This window comes from Embiotoca jacksoni, unplaced genomic scaffold (genome assembly GCF_022577435.1).
Source record: "Embiotoca jacksoni isolate LCO1_2020_lvr unplaced genomic scaffold, fEmbJac1.0.p SCAF_23, whole genome shotgun sequence".
Classification (NCBI taxonomy): Eukaryota; Metazoa; Chordata; class Actinopteri; family Embiotocidae; genus Embiotoca; species Embiotoca jacksoni.
This window is the reverse complement of record NW_027185374.1, coordinates 10,996,729-11,016,502: the sequence shown is the minus strand read 5'-3', so window position 1 is coordinate 11,016,502 and position 19,774 is coordinate 10,996,729. Positions and strand designations below refer to the sequence as shown.

Below are 19,774 nucleotides of genomic sequence, written 5' to 3'. Positions count from 1 at the left end.
ATATTGTGAGTGCTTCAATTGCAATTTTAGAGAAAAGCAACATTTATTGTCTGATGTGTTATAGGAGGCAAAATAAGTATATAATTCAATCTTTAATCTTCCCTCAAGTTTACATCCTTTGTAAGACTTTAACGCTGCCGGGATCAGAATTATGACCTCTGAGCTATGCAGCTGGAAGGAAACAGTTTCCGAACAGGGCCTGTGTCTGCAGGTTGCTTCCTTGCTGCTCATATTTGTTTTAAACTCATGCCATGACTAAAATTTATTCCAAAGCCTTCCCAGAAAGGTCTGTGACCAAATCTGAGTAGGTCTGAGCATTGGGGAGAAGGTTGTTTTACACACGGGGATTATGGGAAGGCCTTGCTGTGTGGGAAAGCCAAATCAGACCTCACAAATGAATTGTGTGCAAGTAAAGATTTGCGGGAATCTCAGCCACTTTCCCATTTCAATCCCACCATGGGTGCATGCTGTTTGTATTTGTTGCCGCTGGGGCTCTGGGGGTGAAACCTTCCAAGGAAACTAGCTTCCCCTAAAATGTATTGGTCGACAGATATGACTTCAGGCAGCTTGTTGTGAGTCAAATCCATTTATTTCCAATCAAGATGAGGCAAGAGAGAGATAAGATAAAACGTATTAATCCCACAGTGGGGAAATTTGTTCGTCACAGCAGCACAGAAACAGTTAGGAAAAAAAGGTCAGAATAAGAATACATTACAAATACTTATACAATAAAAATAAGATAGATACAAATATTTTCTTTAAGAAAAAAGTATGACCAATGAATAAATAGACACAAACTATATACACAAAAATAAATATCAGTAAGTATCAATATAGTTGTCCTCCCTCATCATGCCAAGCATTCTGTACAGTGCATTTTTATGAAGATGTATAGTATCCCAAGGACAACTTGTCTGAATCATGACACAACCTTTTACATGAACATGAACTCTACATGCACTGCAGTCATGGAAAAAAACCATTAATTAGTTCAAGACCTTCAACCTACCATCTCCACCACACGCACACACTCAGACACACACTCCAGACCAACAACAATAACACATCCAGAGTCAAATATAAGGTTTCCAGTGGAGTCTGTTGAACTGGAATATGAAAGCCACTGGTTCTCAGCAAAGAGCCTCTCTACATATGGACTCCTTTTCCTCTAAGTGTCATATGTTCTTGCACATGTGCACATAGCTATGCGTGGGACTGAACACTGCTCGGTCAAGGGTTACACAAATAGCCGTGCTGTATTTGAAGAGCCTACATATTTCAAAAGAGGGGATGGGAAACAGTTTAACATCCTCCAAAGCTGGGCTATTCAAACCTTGGCCCGTGGGTCAGATATGGCCACTTTGAAATGTACTATGGCCCACAAAAAGATGCCTGACTGGATAGTTTCCCTTTTTTCACCCTAAAACAAATATAAATATGAACCTGCTATAAGCACCTTAAGTCTGCTCGGAACTATTTTGCTAGCATCATAAACAGGCTTATACTGTTTTACTATGTCATATTTTGCTGTCTGTAATTGATACCATAAAAGAGATGCATGTAATTATTATATTCCATGTACTAATATATCTTTTAATCTATTTGGAGTTATTTGTAGCCATTAATTGACAAAATATTTACTGTGGTCCTCGAGCCCACAGATATCTTCCTATCTGGCCCTGTTGCTGAGATAGCAACCAAGTATAATGGTAAAATGTGAGATAGCCGCGCTTTGCACTGTCTAGGCGCGCAAGTTACACGTGGTGGTTTGGTGGACGAAAATGTCCTGCTGCATGCTTGGAGCCATTGGGTTTACAGGGAAATTAAACTTTTAGCAAAAACACATGGTTGGGGTCACTAAATAAGCACATGGCTGGGGTTAGGAGAAAGAACATGGTTGGGGTTATGGAAAATAAAAACATGTTAGGGGTTTGGAAACAAAACACAACTGAAGAAAAATGTTGCCACCTCATGAATTCAAACCTCATCATCCCACATGGCAGTCTGTGACTAATGCCACCAAGTCAACCCTCATGTTTGCTAATGCCGCCAGAAAATGTCCCTTGCACTTGGTCTCACTGCCTCTATTGTGGGACCCTGGTCACATGACATTTACGTGTGTAGGTTTTACACTTTCACGCCTCGACAGACATTCCTGTGTCTAAGTTTCACAGTAAAAAAAAAACTGTAAGTTTCTCGCCTAGACAACCCAAAGCGTGGCTACCTCACATTTTGCTGTGGTGGACCAGCATTTCTATTTCACACTCTGCCATGATACTGGGTTGGAGATGGAATAGTCCTGCGCTAAAATAAAGTACTGTTTAATAAGGTTATGTTTTTTTTTACAATATAGATCTTATTTTTAAGTTGTAACCATCAAACCAGTCAGCAAAAGTAGAATAATATCCTGTAAATAAACTTGATTGTTGGGATCTGACACCACCAGACCCTGGACTGTTGTTCGCTCGTGCAAAAATAAGATACAGGTTGTTAAAAAAAAACAAAGAAAAAAAGAAGAGGGTATAGTCTGATGTGACTCCAGCAAGCAGCATAAAAAAATAAACTGGTCAAATGTTATTATAAGTCGATGTTGACTTTTGTGTTCCATTGTGTAGAACAAAAGGCGCACAAAGAGGCGGAAATCGAGTGTGTGCATGCTCTGCAGCCAGAACATGGAAAGTGGAAAGAAAGAAAGTTGGCGATAACATTTTATAAAATGAAAAATGAATATGTGTGAGAGGGAGAGGAATAGGGTGACTGGTACCTACACCTGCCTTTAAGGGCTGTTTGTTCTTGTTTCTGGGGTCACAGGAATTTCAGGATTTTCCAGTCAGTGTGCCAAGATGGCCTCTTCAGGGGGGCAGTCACATTCACCACAGAAGCAGAGAGAACAGAAGAGGGGTGTTCCTGCCCATTCCTACATGTATCCATCTGTCACTGGGCAGTGGGCTTCTAGGTGGAACTGGGAACAGCGGAGAGGAAAGCTGAAAGGAAATGCTGGTGTAAGTGGCCTTCATAAAGAGACATTGGGGAGGCTGAGTTTGTGGTGCTACAAACACAATGAGATTTTCCTTGTTATCAATCTGTCAAGATCAGCGTTTTTGGGAAACAACGCACCAATTTAAAAAATTTCCCCTCGGGGATTAATAAAGTAAATACCTACCTACCTACCCTACCAAAAAAGAGCTACAGTCCTGTTCTTGTACAGGCATAATGCAAAAACGATCAAATAGTATTACTTTTCAGCGAGGAAGCAGAACGTTAAAGTGACTTCTACAAAGGTTCAAATTTTCAAGCCAGTATTTGAGAAAAATCACAATTATCAAAACATGAAGAAAAACATTGCTCTCATAAAGACACAAAACTGCAAGATTAAACTTTGCCAAGGAACATGAAAAAAAAGCCTAATGAATATTGGCAGCACATTCTTCGGTCAAATAAAAATAAATGGGGTCTAGCATGTTTGGTGTGGATTTGGCCAAGACCACCACTGAGACTAAACAATGCTGTCTGTATAACATGGTGGTGGGAGTGTGCTGATATGGGAGCAAAAGGTGTGGGGGAGATGACAGTTATGGATGGTACAATAGATGCAAGTTTTTATACTGTACCTGAATAATGACTTAAAAGACAAAATAAACTGGGCAGGAGAAGACTTTTCCAACATGATGAACACTGTACACCTTTATTAGGTGCTTTAAAGTGGATCGTTGAGTCCTCTGTGAGGAATAGCAGAACTTCTCTCCACAGATTTGGGACAATTTGTCATAAAAAATACCGACATATTAAATATTATAAAATAATTGAATGCCATTGATGATGCTGATTGTTGCATTGGTTCATAGATATGAGTCTTCCATTACACTTTAATCTGTTTAACACAATCAGCGTGTTGAATGAATGACATGAAAACACATGAATTTCTGGGTAAAATAAATTAAAGCTGCAGATATTTTGGCGGGTGATGTGTTCACATGCTGTGGTTATTTCCGGTGAGTGCAGAACGGCAGTGTGCAATTTGAAACAACACAGACCTGTAGAAATCACAGAACAAGTAAGAGTCCTAACATGTAAGAGCAATATTTGTTAGTGCACTAAGGAAAGTATGTCGTTTGGAACACAGCATTAGGCCGATGCATACATGCATGGAGGAAAATGTTGGAAAAACTGAGTGGTGACGGTACCAATGGTCAATCAGTCAATCATAAATCATTTATGTAATATATGTAAAGGAGTTGTATCAACCAATTGTCTACTGAGACCAAATTTCCACAAACTAATGTAGTAATGTCGCCATGTTTATTGTTTACATTATGCCAGACAAGAAGTTTAATTTATATGCTAACTGTAGCTGTCTGGTGTGCCCTGTAGTGGAATCACTGATGCATACTATGCTAGCATGTTTGTGGACACTAACGTCCATGATGCAGCCATCACAAACGCCTGGTTAACGACTAAATATCTCCACCCTCAGTAATGTTGTAGCAGAAAAACTGCTCAGTCTCTATGAAGGAGGACCATTGCATTGTTTCTTCCTTCCTGTAAAAATATGGATTCAAACTGGATAAAAATAGGACCATCCTTCTTCATGGTGTTTCTAAAGAGAGGAACAGCAAGAAAACCCTGAGGTAAGGTCTTAGCTGAGGCTCACGTAGCTTTATCTTTAGTGCTTAGCATCTGTCATCACTTTACAGTCTGTGTAAAAGGTTTCTTTATGTTGCACAGAACATGTGTCATAAACCACCTCCTTATTTTGCTCTTTTCTGAGACGTAACACTATAGCAGGAAATGGAGTGAATGGTGACATGTGCCAATAAATCAACATTTTGTCTGAACACACCCCTGCACTGTTTTCTGAGCCATAAATGAAAAAAAGACAATAAAACGCAACGTCTCGCTGTGATTTCCTGTTCAAGGAGGGAGTGATGGCACTGGGACAGGAACTCTGGTGTCTCTACGAGAACCTATTTGGCTCGTCCAATACTTTTCTCAAGAACACCCAGACGGAGGATAATCTGGCTTTATGTGAGGCGAGGCCTGTTCTGTTCAGGAGATTCCAGCAAGTAACTGTGGCACAAAGAGAGCGGCTGCAATATTCCACAAAATAGAGTAGTAGGGAATGCTACCTGGTTAAACATCCACCACAGTCCCATTATGCTTTGTCTGTTTTCTATCAAATATTACAGGGCCAGTGTTTCCAATCTAAATAAAAAATAAAAAAAATAAAAAAATGTAACCATTAACAATAACCAATCCCAAAACTGATTGTATTTTTAATGGTATCAGCCCTGATTATTCACAAATCGAAAGCACATAGTTTGATAGCTCGTAAAATTTGAGGGTAATGTTATAACAATACTACAAAAAAAAGCAACAGCAACAGTTCCTTATTTTTAAAGGTAGTTTAAGGGCACCTTAAAGGATTAAAGAGACAGTAGTTTCTTACCTTTTCTGTCGTCAATAAGAGCACATAAGTCAGCCAAAGTATGTAAAACCTCTGTCTGTCTACAAAAGGATGACTTGTCAGTGTCATGTTATGCCTCACCTTGGCAGGAAAATGACATGCAAATATGAATAAGGTCCTGTGATGGAGGTCATGTGACAAAAGTCATGTGACAGAGGTCAGTTTGATGGATCAAACCCAGGATTTTTACCCAGTAGACTATGATTTGGGTCCACGAGAAGCTGATGTGAATTTCTTTAACGAACTCTTTTCATAACTCTGACATAGTCATTTTTTCCTAGACTTAAATTACATGGTTTTTGTTGGCTAAACCTACAGTAAGACATTTTACTTTTCTAGCCTAAACGAGGCAAAAGGTGACACTGACACTGTTGTGGGATGTCAGTCCATTATCGTGTTTATCCAGTATCCTGTGTACACTATAGGGTATTATACACTATTTTATGATACCGGGTTGTATACAGTAGTGGTTGAATCACTATGTGCTACACTCTATTTCCACCATAGGAGTCACAAAATGCTTTCAAGCTTTGTCTTTTTTTGTAAAAAAGCGGGAATGAATATTTAGGGATTAAAACTGCATTCATCAATAGTTTTTTATGCTGACAATGGACAGACGACCACTCTGCTGTTCTTTCAGTTTATTTTAAAACATTTTTGTTGGGTTTCTTTTATGGCCCACACACATCCATTTGTTTTCAATGAGAAAAACAAAATAAATAATTGTGGATATGCATCAGAAGACCAAGGACCAATAATGGGACCCAAAATGTACCATTTAAACTGTATAAGGCGTTAGTATGTCAGTGTTGTGTTATAACTTGTTAGGCTGCCATGACATGGTTAAAATACTAAAATGATAAAGTGATGAAACTGAATAGTAAAGATTATGGAAAAATTGGTGTCATGGTTAAAACATACATTTTGGTCGTCAAAGTCACAGCATTCTTAATAAAGTTACACTATTTTGGCCTGTTGAACAGCAGTTGTAAGAACTCAACAGGAAAATATAAAAATAGGTCCTTTTAATTGATTTGTCAAGCGATCTTTTGTGTTTTCAAGGTGGAACAGTAGTGCAGCAGTGGACAAAAGGGTTGGGTTGTACTGTTTCAGAGAAAGTCTGTGTTGTCCAACTCCACCAGAAATCAGAAGTGTTTATAGTTGTTCCAAACAGCCACACATGTGGGGATCATTTGAAGACAGCGTCTCAGACAGTGTTGTCTCAGTTTTCACACAATCAAATTTATTTTTGGGTTACTATTATTAACTACTAAACCTTTAAAGTAAATTACGAAAACCTTCAGCTTGATTTATGCAGGAAATCCCAAGCTAGTTGTTTTCTTGCAATCATTTCTTGTGTTGAGATCAAAATGTCTTATAATCTCTGGTAGGGTTTCATTTCCAGAGCCAAACAAATCCATCAGTGTCAGTTTTACAAGAAACAAGAATGTTATCCTCATTGCTAAATCTGTTTTGTTTCACCATTTCAATTCCCTGTGCAAAAATAAAAATCTCCTTTTGATTATTAATATGATACTAAAATTGTCCTGCCAAATATAAATACAGCTTGTTCTTCTTTTGTCTTGTGTTTCGTTGTGTTTCAAGGTCCAAACAGAGCCAACTAGGAATGAAAACAAAGATGTTGAAGATGACAATGCTGTAATGCATTTTGCTTATTTAACCTGAAGGGGCATTTCCTGCCACTGAGGCGGTGGATCTACCCCCCCCCCCCCTCCCCCTCTGTACCTCAACAGAGGACATGATTTATGCTGTGAATATTTATCTGTGTGTCTCAGATGGTGAAACATAATATCCTCACAGCAAGTTCCTTACAGGTCAGCGAGGGTCAGAGAAGGAAAGCAAGAAACTTCCCTGCCTGAATTTCAAAACAATGTCTAGCTGAGTTTGGTTGGTTTGTTGGGTGGCCAGAATATTTTTGTGGAACATAAACCTGGAAATAGAACCTGATATGAACCTAGTGGTGCAACCTCTAGTGGCTTTATGACATGCGAGGGAGGAAGTCAGGTGATGCGATAAAAGCAAAGACCTTATGTAAAAGTGAACGTAGCTTCCAGCTATGAAAATTAAAATCAACGCCTTTAAGTGCTGTACCACTAAGGGCCACAAGGGGCTGCTATCAAAGAGCCTCCAGCTCCATAGATTTCTATTCAAACTTCTCATGAAATACAAAGTCGATTATTTTTTTCCACAAGTTATTAATGTGTCATTCGCTAAAGTCATCCTTCTGATAAGTTTTCTGCTGGTCCATCTGTAAATGATCCCATCATTAATTAGATATTAGGCCTCAAAAAGCAGTATGTTTGGGGGCATGCCTGGTTTGATTGACATGCCTGGGGGGCAGTCACGTTTTGGGAAGGCATGGTGTCCTGCAGTTCCCAATCAGATTGAGTCATATATCTATCACTAAGGAGACTGGTGTTTGTGTCCCGTTTGTATCCAATGTAAAAACAAAATGAACATTTCCTTTCTTTAAAGTGACATATGTAAGTTAACAGTTGGGATGATTTAAAGAAACCAAATGTTTTTCCCAAAACCAATCAAGTAGTTCTGAGCCTAGACCTAACCAAATTGTGACAATGTCACAATGTAAACAACATGTTTATTATTGTAGCCATGACAACAAAGGTCTGGTATGCCTGTTTCTGGTACTGTCCAACAGTCATATACACTATGTAATTGATAACTGTCTCCTGAACCAACCAGCACAGGTTTACTCAGCCTCTGCTGGCTCATATGTTTTGGACAGATTTGCGATGACAACCATCTATTCAATAGTCTGATAACATTCATAAAGCGTAACATATTGCTCCACTGTGTTGTTCTCAGTTGCCGCTGACAACATTTTCCCAATTTATTTTCTTTTAGAATTTGTTTAGTTAATTGTTTTTACATGCATCAAGAGGTGAAAAAAGTCTCTTATGGCACAATAGTACGAATCATAAACCACTGATCGTGACAGCACCAGATGGATTTTCCTGTTTTAATGCCATCATATCCTGTGAAAAAGTCCTGTTTTCACCACAATTACAAATAAATAACATCGTATGCCCCAAGTTAACAACTCAGATCTGGGAATGTAAAGACACCTAAGAGAAGTCCAACATGGCAAGAAACACAAGCAACAGGCAATTAGACAGAATAATTCAAATTTAAGGGTGCCCTGTGGAGATTTCTTGATAACAAACAGGTTTTATTTATGTTCGCTGTGTGTGTGTGTGTGTGTGTGTGTGTGTGTGTGTGTGTGTGTATGTGTGTGTGTGTGTGTGTGTGTGTGTGTGTGCGTGTGCGTGTGTGTGTGTGTGTGTGTGTGTGTGTGTGTGTGTATGTGTGTGTGTAGCAACAGAGCTCAGTCAATTCCTCTGGGATTGGGTGGTGCAGGACGACAGATAAACCAAAATGGCACGCCTATGTGTGTGTGTGTGTGTGTGTGTGTGTGTGTGTGTGTGTGTGTGTGTGTGTGTGTGTGTGTGTGTGTGTGTGTTTGCGTGTGGATAAAAGCGCCCACACACACTGTGCATATGTATTTGTGCAGACAGTTGATTTCTATGGCTTTTTGTGTTTCTGCATCTGCATGTGCAGTTATGATTATGTGCATGTCAGTGTCTGTGTGTGTGTGTGTGTGTGTGTGTGTGTGTGTGTGTGTGTGTGTGTGTGTGTGTGTGTGTGTGTGTGTGTGTGTGTGTGACTGGGTGTGTGTGAGGCCATGGGTGAATTAACCTCAGCTCCCCTTCCTTTCATCCTCATCTAGCACATGGAAACACCTCTTCTTTCCTCCTCTATGTCGCTGACGAATCCCATCAACCTGACTGCAGGTTGAAGGTTAGGATAACTCTGTTCATGTCAGAGCTCGAGTGGATGAGGAGGAGACGGGAGCGTGAGCTCAAAAGCTACTCCAGAGGAAAAAGCAATATCAGGACAGTCTCATAGGCAGGAAGCCTCTCAGGTCCAAGAGTCTTTCGTTTTTCCAAAGTGCAGGACAAACACTTTGGTGAGGCAGCTCTCACAAACAGTCGCTCGGAGGATCTGACAGTCTCATAGACAGGAAGCCTCTCAGGTCCAAGAGTCTTTCGTTTTTCCAAAGTGCAGGACAAACACTTTGGTGAGGCAGGTCTCACAAACAGTCGGTCGGAGGATCTGACAGTTGAAAGTGTTGACATCTTTGAATGCAAACTTTAACCCGACTTTTTCAGTCTGACCTTTGATAAGAATGTTTTATGTCCCATATTTAATCATTTATTGTATTGTATTCATGTTTTTTTTCCCTTCCTTGTCATTTATTTGCCATTGTCTTTTATTTAGTTATATTTTTATAGAATTCTTTAAATTTTGTCTTTATTTATTTCTTTAAACTTAAAAAAAAATGTCAGCCCTTTTTATTGATTTTATTTTTGTTGTTATTTTTTGTATGCATTAGTCTCAGATTGTTTCAGTGCTTTTCATTTGAGCTGTTATTATCTGCAGCTCAGTCCCCTGTAAAACACTTTGAACTCCTCTATAACCTGTGCAAAAGGTGCTATTTAAATAAAGTTTGGTTGGTTGATTGAATCTCTGGGAGCCAAAGAAACTGTTCATTATCATTACACTGAGGTTCTGTGATAAATAAGCTTTTTTTTTTTTTTTTTACAGTAAAATGCAATCTGGGTCAATTACATAAACATTTAAGTATTTATTTGAGTATTTATTTAAGCTGCTGCAAAAGACTGAGTAGACAACCATTTTCCTCTTAGTCAACTGGTTCTGCGCTTCTCTCTATTTTCGCTCTACTGTTGACTTTTGTTCAACATCAAACCGCATTTCGTTCAATGAATATATTATTTTAAAGGTAAAAAAAAAAAAAACTAGGCTAGTTCTTTGCTAACAAAGATACTAAAGTTAAGTTAACAAACGTTCTCCACCATGACAATAAATTCACACTGTTTCTTCAAAACACATTTGCAACAATGGCGACTGTCTCATAACTGTTGTACAAAAATGGTGTAGTTTACTCTGCCAGAGGAGGTTTGATTAAAGCAAATGGTGAAACAGGTCAAATAAATAATTAAGCTTCAGTAGCTTCCTACTCCTTTGTCTGTGTTACAGGTTAGAGCTGTAAAGTCCCAGACCGCGAGTCTTCTTCTGCACTTCAGGACATCAATTTAAATGAAAGCAATCAATACAACATTTAAGTATCAGCTTCAATGTGAGTAGCATTACATCAACAACTGTGTGTGCTTTTAACATATGGTGCCCAATTTGCAAAGACTCAAAAGTAATTGGACACTATTTACCAACTAAATATTTCTTGGGCATTTGGGTGTTATGAATACATAAAAGAGCTGCCTGTAAACCACTGATACATTGTAAAAACAGAAAAGGCCAGGTTGCAGTTGCAAAGAAAAAGGTTATGAAAAAAATGATATCTCCCACTCACTTTCTTTCTAATTGCAAATACAGTCTGGACTGCATATATTTCTATTATTTGCAGGACAAACAAGGACAAACTCATGTGAATTTTCTCCCCCAGTGAATCCACTTAATGTGTGACTCTGCTGGAAAGAATGAAAAACACTGCGATATCAGTCATTTTCATGGATGGTGTGACTGGTGATCTATTGTCTGTGTAAAAAATGAGCATAACTAGCTCTGGAATAACTACAACCACTTCACTGCTTCCAAAGCACGCATGATCTCAGCTTAGCTCGACAGCAGAAAACATGAAATATTGGTGATCTCATAGTTTTATACCACTCCCTACAATTTCTGTCAGTTTGTAAAGCCAGAAAATCCAAACTGTATTGTATCAGTGAAGCTCTTAAGCCCCATTATCAACACCTAAGAAGTTAAATTAGCTGTTAAAAAAAAAGAACTTTTTGCATTTGCATTTGTTTTTTAACTCAAGATGCCACCAAAGCGTGCAACACAGCTGTCAGTCCACTACAGCGTTCTGTGTCAGTGTTCACGTTTTACTTCGTCTTGATGTGAAAAATCACAGGGTGAATTAGGAAAATAAAAAACATGGTTAGGGTTGGTGAAAAAAACTAAAGAAACCACTTCTTTCTCTCGCAGACTCAAACCCTGTTCTCCTGGGTTAGAGTCCTTAACTACCGTCAACATACGTCCTTACTTGGACATCTGCACTGTGGTTCTTCGTCACGCAACTTCCGTCGTCAACCCCGCTCATACGTGCGTGTACTTTTCACGCCGAGGTGAGGCAAAGCGTTGCACTCCAGAAGACTGATGGGTACTACATGCTTTGGCGTGACACTGGCCTGATGTTTTGTTCTAGATTTAATTCTCTACACATGATATCAGACTCAGTTACAGGGTTGGCAGAGAAAAAAAAATCAGAGAAAAATGTGATTATAATGTTTTTACGATTGAACAGCAGAAGTTATGTAAAAGTGTAGGATAAAATATGTTGTGATTAGGTGGCAGTTTTTGGTGTAGCATGCGCAGTAACTTCTGTATAAGAACATCAGACTGGAAACATGATGACTGTGGAGGTGATTGCATATCACTTTTCCATTCAATAATCTGTGATTTCACCACATTGTTTCTTCTTCTCTTGCGCTTCATCAACAGGATACAGAAGTCCACCTCAACATTTAGCAGCAGTTACTGGCAGCAGGACATCAGCAAATCTTTCACAGTTCAGTTGAGGTCAAACAGATACACTGAGCAATGAAGTGATGCCAGAAGTACTCCGATCTTTTACTTGACTGTAAAACAACATACATACAACACTGTATACAACAGTGTAAAAGTACCCTGTTACAAATCCTGCATTTTAAATATCTCTTAAGTAAAAGAAGACAAATATTAGCAGCAGAATATACCCAAAGTATTAAAAGTAAAAGCAGAATTGACCATCTCAGAATATATAGCTTATATTATTGGATGCATTTAGACCTGGAACAATTAGCTGATTTATAGAAATGGAATGATTTGATTATTGGTTGATTATTCTAAGTAACCTCAAACATTAATCAAAATTTCCAAAAATGTATTTCACAAAACTGATGATTTGATGCATATGATGCCATTTAAGTAAACGTAATCACCCTGTGCTTTATACTGAACTGTTATACTGTGACATTTTACAGACAAAACATTAAGTTAAGAAAATAATAATTAGATGAATTGATAATGAAAATGATTTGTTACGGCCTATTGATGAACGTCTCTTTAATGAAGCAGCTGGGAAAGTTGTAGCTGGGTAGCCTCAACTCTATTATACAGTATATAACATATACTATGATTTATTATTTAAATTAGAATATGGTCTAAAAAAAAAATTATAGAGTTGTAAATCATACAAAAATATATATATTTTAGAATGTAGCATGAAATGAAAATACTCAAGTAATGCAGAAGTGCCTCAAAAGGTGATTTAAGTTCAGTATTTGAGTAAATCTGCTTGGTTAACTTCTACCAATGTTACAACTATTGAATTTAAAACAGGACTGTAGCGGGGATGTTGTTCATGGCATCGACACCAGACCTCGTCAAAGCGAGAGCATCACTCGGTTTGACTGTGAAAACACAGTAAAAGTCAAAGACTGGAAAGACCAGGCTTTGATTTAGAAGAAACAAAACTGTTTGGAGGAACATTTTGAACTCTGTCCTGAATAAGTTCGGTGTCGGGGATGAGAGATAAATATCAAACAAAAAATATTTACGGATACCAATTTTCCTGGTTTTTGTCGCCAAGTTGTCTCGTTAAGATTACAAAGAAGTGTGTGTCACTCTTGTTGGACCACATCCACTGCGAGGTGCCAAGGCAAAATCAAACATTCGCTACTCAAATAAAAACACTGCTGATTATTTTGTTTCTACAGCATGAACAAAGAATTCCCTTCCCTCTACGCCTTTGTCACATCCCCTCCACCCCATTCCATCCCACGACACCCCTTCATAAGGGCAAATATAGAGGCACTGAAACAGCGTTGAGCCTACCATCGCTGTGAATTATGGGTAATTCCCTTTGTCATATACGCCTCTTGTCAGTGTCAGTTTTCAGGATTCTGAATACAAATTCAGTTACATCTGAATTTCATTTCCTCATGATTGAGTAATAAATATATTTCATAACTTATTGCATCCACTGAGTCATAGTGTGTCACTTTAGGAGAAAATGAATCGGACGTGATCACATTCAAATCTGTCTGATCAAACCGCCACCTGGAATGTGTAACGGGCTCACATAATGTAATCAGGTTTTGTTTCTGCATCCTGTGAGTAGAAGGAAATCTGTTCAGCCCTCTTTTTCCTTTTTCCTCTTCAAACTCCAGGCACCCCACCCCACCCACCACCCTGCTAATCTGACTGTTAAATAGATTGGCCATAACTGACAATTGTGTCTTTACCGCTTCTGTAGTTATTTATGTACCTAAAGGATGTCCATTCACCTTCTAAGTCAGCATGAGTCAGCGTCTCTCCTGGAACGATGTCTTTGTGGAAGGAAATAGTGTTCCTATTATTAAGTACATTTTAAATTGTAAGACAGTTTTCACAAGGTAAAATTACTCAGGTAAAAATAAAACTCTCAAATTCAAAATTCTCTTTACTACTGTAGTGATTGGTCTTTTTATTTGGCCTCTAACATGCAGCAGCCAGCTGCTGATGCCAGCGTTCAGTTCATCTGCTTGTTTTGTTGGGAAAACATGCTGCCATCAAACGGAGCTTCTGAGCTCGTGGTAACGACATAGGGAGTCGTATGCTTGCCATTCAAAAGTCATAACAACACTGTTGCTAGGCAACAGCAAGTTAGCAGTTGGGTAACAAATGCAGTAATTCAAAAGCGTAATGACAGAAGCAAAAGCTGCGGCCGTTGGAACATTAAAACGGATACATATTAAGTCATGAAGAAGAACTTGGTATGACTCAAATTACAATATATTAATATCCAACAAAAAATAACTTTCATTTCTGCCGCCATTTCCATAAATGTCAGCAAATACATCACAATTTGGGATCTCTGAGTTTTCAATATTTCAGGATGTCATGAATACCACAAGAGGAGCGTGTTCATTTCAACACAACCCATTTGAACACAGCAACAGATGCTGTAAACAGTAAGAGTGAGGCTGAATCAAAACAGTAAAGTTTTGGGCTGTGAATCCAAAACGATGAGCTAAAAGGTGCAAAATCACTCCGCATAACTGAGGTTGGGCGATAAATTTCTGTCATTCTGAGCGACTGCTTTCACATTTCACTTAGTTAGTTGTTCATGTTAAAACACTGATCAATGCAGCTTTATGGTTTCAAAGGCTTTTTATAGAGTTCTGACAAAAGTTTGTATATATATATATATATATATTCTATATTGACAAACAACATGCAGTATCTTTCTTTGCTATTTAGAGGCTGTTATTTCTTGTAGCTCACAATAAGGCAGTTATATTGTATATGCTCAGTGAATGTGTAATCTCTAGCTGTGTAAGAAGCAGATTCAATTCTTTCCCTCTGGTAGAAATATAAAACTCAAATATGTGCAACTCCCTCAAAACTGTTTTCAGTACATTCCGGTTTTGTTACTTTGTTTCCAATATTCAACTTATTTTAATTGTTTCCATTTACTTTTTCTCTTCAGGTTATACAATCAACAGAAAAATAAATGAGGGTCGAGATAACGAGTAACACTGGAGAGAAATATGCAGATTAAAGTCAGATTAAAAAAACAAATGGAATAAAAATGTTCCGTACAAACAACTGGATCAAGATAAACAGGCACAAACTGATAGTAATCACCATGAGGAGACACTATAGAGCAGGGGTGTCAAACACATTTTAGTTAAGGGGCCACATACTGCCCACTTTGATCTCAAGTGGCCCAGACCAGTAAAATCATAGCATAATAACGCATACATAACGACAATATTTCTCTATGTTTAAATCATTGGTGAAGGTTTTTGGATGATAAACCCTATTTTAAGGTCTTTCTACAATAAACCAGAAACATAAAGACCAAAAACTCAGACATCAGCCCACTGTTTATCTGCCCCGGCTCTCCTCTGCAGATTTTCTGTAATTTTCACACTTAGCAAGGTCATCCAGCGTGCTAGCTGGACCCCCTGGCGGGCAGGATGCGGCCAGCGGGCCGTATGTTTGACACCCCTGCTATAGAGCATTTAGCAACAAAAAAAAAGTCCTGATGTTTTTTAAGGATGTGTAAATAATAATAATCGCTAATAATAATAATACTAATAGCAAGCATTATAGATGTGTATCTGTTTGGTGGAAGATGGATTTTGGCAGAGTTTTCTCCAGTGGGAATTCAACTTTAATTTTATCATGTAAGTGGAGACAAGGAAGAGCCACTCATGGGAGAGGATTGTGGGATTTGGTTCAACCTCCTCTCATTAAAAGGTCATGTCCCGCAAGCGCGTGTGTGCGTGTCCGTGTGTGTGTGTGTGTGTGTGTGTGTGTGTGTGTGTGTGTGTGTGTGTGTTTTGATGGGCCCATTTGTTTGATATAAGGCTGCTGGACAGCGTGGGGGTTGAGCAAGCAGACCGGGGCTTGAAAACATTGGCCAGGATGAAACTTCCTTCCTTGCCTGGACCAAGAGAAAAAGAAAAAAAAAAATCACTGCTCCTTTATAAATGAGAACTATGGTCAGCTTTCAGTCGCTGTATGAGCTTCGGATCGTCAAACACAGAGTTCTGTACCATCAGAGGTCCCAATCGGAAGCCTTTCTAACATCGACATCATGATTCCTCCGACACAAGCGCTGCTCTTTTGCTTGGTTTTCCTCTGCGGGCTGGAGGAAGCGGTCCTCTCCAGACACGGACGTTGCTCCGGAAATCTTTGCTCTTTCCATGTTCTCGGAGACTTCAAAAGCGCGAAGGAAACCTGCACAAAATCGGGCGGAAAGTTATTTCCGTTCAGCTCTTTAGAACAATTTAAGACATTAACGAATCTACTGGGCAATCTGAGCGGTAGATACTGGCTGCACAGCACCGACAGGACGACAAATAAAGCAGCGGAGGGTCTACAAAAGTGCCCCGCCGTCTCCGTGACGATGGGCCGGAACGTCACGGTTCTGTGGGAGCCGTGCCGAGGCAAACTGGACGGCTTTCTGTTCCAGTTCGATGAGAGTTGCAGTCCCATGCAGGCACACGGAGGGACACGGGTGACGTACACCACACCTGAGGGCTTTGAGCTGATCGACTCGGAGGCGATTCCATCGGGAACCTCCGCTTTGGCGGGAAATGCTAGCGCTAAATATCCGGACTCGATGCATCTGTGCGTCTCCACGGTCTGGCTTCGAGGTCCCTGGAACTGTGAGGTGCTGCGCGGCGGCTGCGAGTACAACTGCAGTTCAACAATAAACACCTGCATCTGTCCCGCCGGGGACCTCCTTCATCCCAACAACATCAGCTGCACCAGGAACCCGTGCGCCGACTGTACGCAAGGGTGCCAACAGGAGGGAGACACCTTCGCGTGCAAGTGCAACAAAGGCTACAGGCTGGCGCAGGACGGGAAGAACTGTGTGGCCGTGAATGAGTGTGAGGAGGAGTGCGTCAACATCCAGAAAGGATGCGAGTGCAAGTGCAAAGTTGGCTTCATTGAGGAGAAGGGAGAGTGTGTGGATGTTAGAATCTGTTTGGACTGCGAGCACAAGTGTGAGAGGTTCAATGGGGTGTACCAGTGTGTGTGCTGGAAGGGGTACAGGGTGTCAACCAAAAACCCCAACAAGTGTGAGCAACACTGCACCGAAAGAGTCTGTCCGGCCAGGTGCATCCCAAACCCGGAGCTGGAGAAGAAGGACATGCATCAGTGCAACTGCCCTGACGGCTACATCGTAGACATCAGGAACGGTACAGCCCGCTGCACTGACATAGATGAGTGTAAGAACCAGAGGATGTGTGAACACAAGTGTGAAAATTTATTCGGTGATTACAGGTGTTTGTGCAATGAAGGGTTCGAGCTTCAAGGCAAGGACAAATGTGTACCCTTGAAATGGCAGGATGAAGAGTATGGCTCGAGCTCATCTTCTTCACCCTTCACACCTGCCATCACGCCAGCCAGCCTGTATCCAGCTGCGATGCCCTCCTACATCAGGACCGGCAGCATCCTTGGCATCACCGTGTTCATGATGCTGTGTGCAGTGCTGCTGTTTTTCCTGGTCCAATACATGGTCAAACGTTGTGGCAGATTTGAGCTTTCCTCCTTCAAACACCCAGATATCGATATTTTCTACCTGCAGCAGGTGACCACAGAGACGTACAAGAGATTATCCTTCGACAAACAGTTTAAAAGTGACTCGCAGAGACTTTAATCACACCACTGAAGACACACAGTGTTTGTAAGCCGTCTTCTCATGTCTAATGCACTGGTTTTATCTCCATATACAGCTATTGAACTTCTTAAAGCTATGATAAATCTTACACTGTAAAGGCAGTACTCATCACTGTAGAAATAAAGATGTAAGACTTTTAATAGAGGTATACTCAGAATTATATTCAATAGCCTTTGCGTTGCGAAAGTAGAAACAAATCCTCCTAATTTAGACAAATTTGGTCTGTAATATATAAAAGAAAAAGATGCTGTTACACAGAAAAATTTAAAATTGTAAATATACTAAAAGTTAATGTTCTAATAGTGCAGTTTCCAACAAGCCCACAGCATAAGCCATATTTTTTCTACAGTGTCAGATTAATGACACAGATCAAATTTGCATTTCTCAAGTAATGTAATATTTCACATGTTGGTTGTCATTAATACTGTATGTGAACTAGTTAAGTTAAACCATTTTTATCCTCCAATACAGTCACATGTTAAATAGCCCATTAAAAAAGGAAGATAAGAACTAAAAAAAGTTTTCTTTAATCAAATGAACATTATTCATGGTATTACGTAATGATTCAGCATTTAATAAGAGACCGTGTCAGTGTCACGTTTTGCCTGCTCAAGTGTGAAAAGTACATGCACGTATGACCAGGGTCGACGAGTGAGGCCAAGTGACGAATTCAAAACAGTGATAAAGTCTGTGTGAGAGAGCGGTGAGGGTGATTGAATAGAACACACAAGGGACTCGGTTTTGAGTCTGCGAAGAAGCAAAATTCAACCTGATTTCTTCAAAGTGATGTATTTAAGTTGTATAGAATAACATACAATGTGTTTAACTTACTGTACTGAATGTACATTAAGTAACTAACTTGTAATATTATTTGCATAAAAGTACTTCTTTTTTTTTTTTTTTTTTTTTAACCCAAACCATCTTTTCCTGACCTCAACCAAGAAGTCCTGGAGCCTAAATGTAACCATGTGATTTTTTTTTTATGGCCAAAACCAAAGCCAACTCACTTTTCACACCTGGGCGAGGCAAAATGTGACACAGTATCCTGTAGTGGACAGAGGAGTGCATCACACACTTCGGCATGATACTGGGTTGCAGCTTTGCCATTGAAATATTCTCATGTTTTGTGTTTAAGACTTTTGAGACACACAGTATCTCATTTTAAAGATGACCCCAGCCAGCTGCTAAGTTTAACTATACTCTGACACCCCCCCCTCCTACCCACTCAAAAAAAAACTAAGAATAACTGCATGACATTAAAACAATCTGCAAGGCTCCCTTAAAATGGGTTGATTAAGAAAATACATTGTATAACAAACGATTGTTGTGAATAGTATATAAAAGAGATCATTGATATATTTAAGTGGAGTTTGTCTATATTCATCAGAGCACTTGTTCACTGATACTGCTGAGGTGTTATAACTGCTACCACTGACATGTACATGATGTTGTTAAATTTACTGTATAACAGGCTGATCTTGACTGATTCTTAACGTGAATGTAAAACTGTGCTGCTATGGTCTAACAATCTGTTGTGAAAACACATTTGCGCCTTGGTTCAACCACAGGCTGACTGCAAGTGTTCACTTGTTGCAGTGTATGAATTTTTTTGGCTGTTAAATATTAAATGATGATTTACAGTGTGTTTTTGTGCAGTATATTTGTCCCAAGTGCAAACGGGTTACTGTCAAATATCCCATATTTTTCACTTTTAAAGGCACTGGGCTTTAAAACAGCAATGTTTTTGTGCAGATTGCAGTGAAAGAAGTTAATGCAAAAAAAAAAATTCTGTTCCAGTTTGATTTCCTTTTGTCTATTTCCACTTAAACTGTAGAGTCGATGTGATACCAGCAAAATTCTCTTTTATCATATTTACATTTATTTTTCATACTAAGGCGTCTAGCAGGATCTATGTTGGAGTTGGAGTTTGGGATAGAAGTTGCACAGTGGTGTGCCAATATATATTCCTTTCTTTGCATTGTCTGTTTCCTCCTTTCTCCATGTTGTAA

At 39.4% G+C, this 19,774-nt stretch overlaps 1 protein-coding gene across 1 annotated transcript; it reads left to right on the top strand.

The window, feature by feature from the left end:
• Window positions 1–15,969: 15,969 nt before the first annotated feature.
• Window positions 15,970–19,408, top strand: LOC138203670 (thrombomodulin-like). The gene has a single exon (XM_069158688.1). The coding sequence runs from the start codon at window positions 16,173–16,175 to the stop codon at window positions 17,742–17,744; it is 1,572 nt and encodes a 523-aa protein (XP_069014789.1). The 5' UTR covers window positions 15,970–16,172; the 3' UTR covers window positions 17,745–19,408.
• Window positions 19,409–19,774: the final 366 nt, after the last annotated feature.

Coding starts and splice junctions, on each gene's coding strand:
- LOC138203670 (XM_069158688.1), top strand. CDS start 16,173: ATGATTCCTCCGACACAAGCGCTGCTCTTTTGCTTGGTTTTCCTCTGC.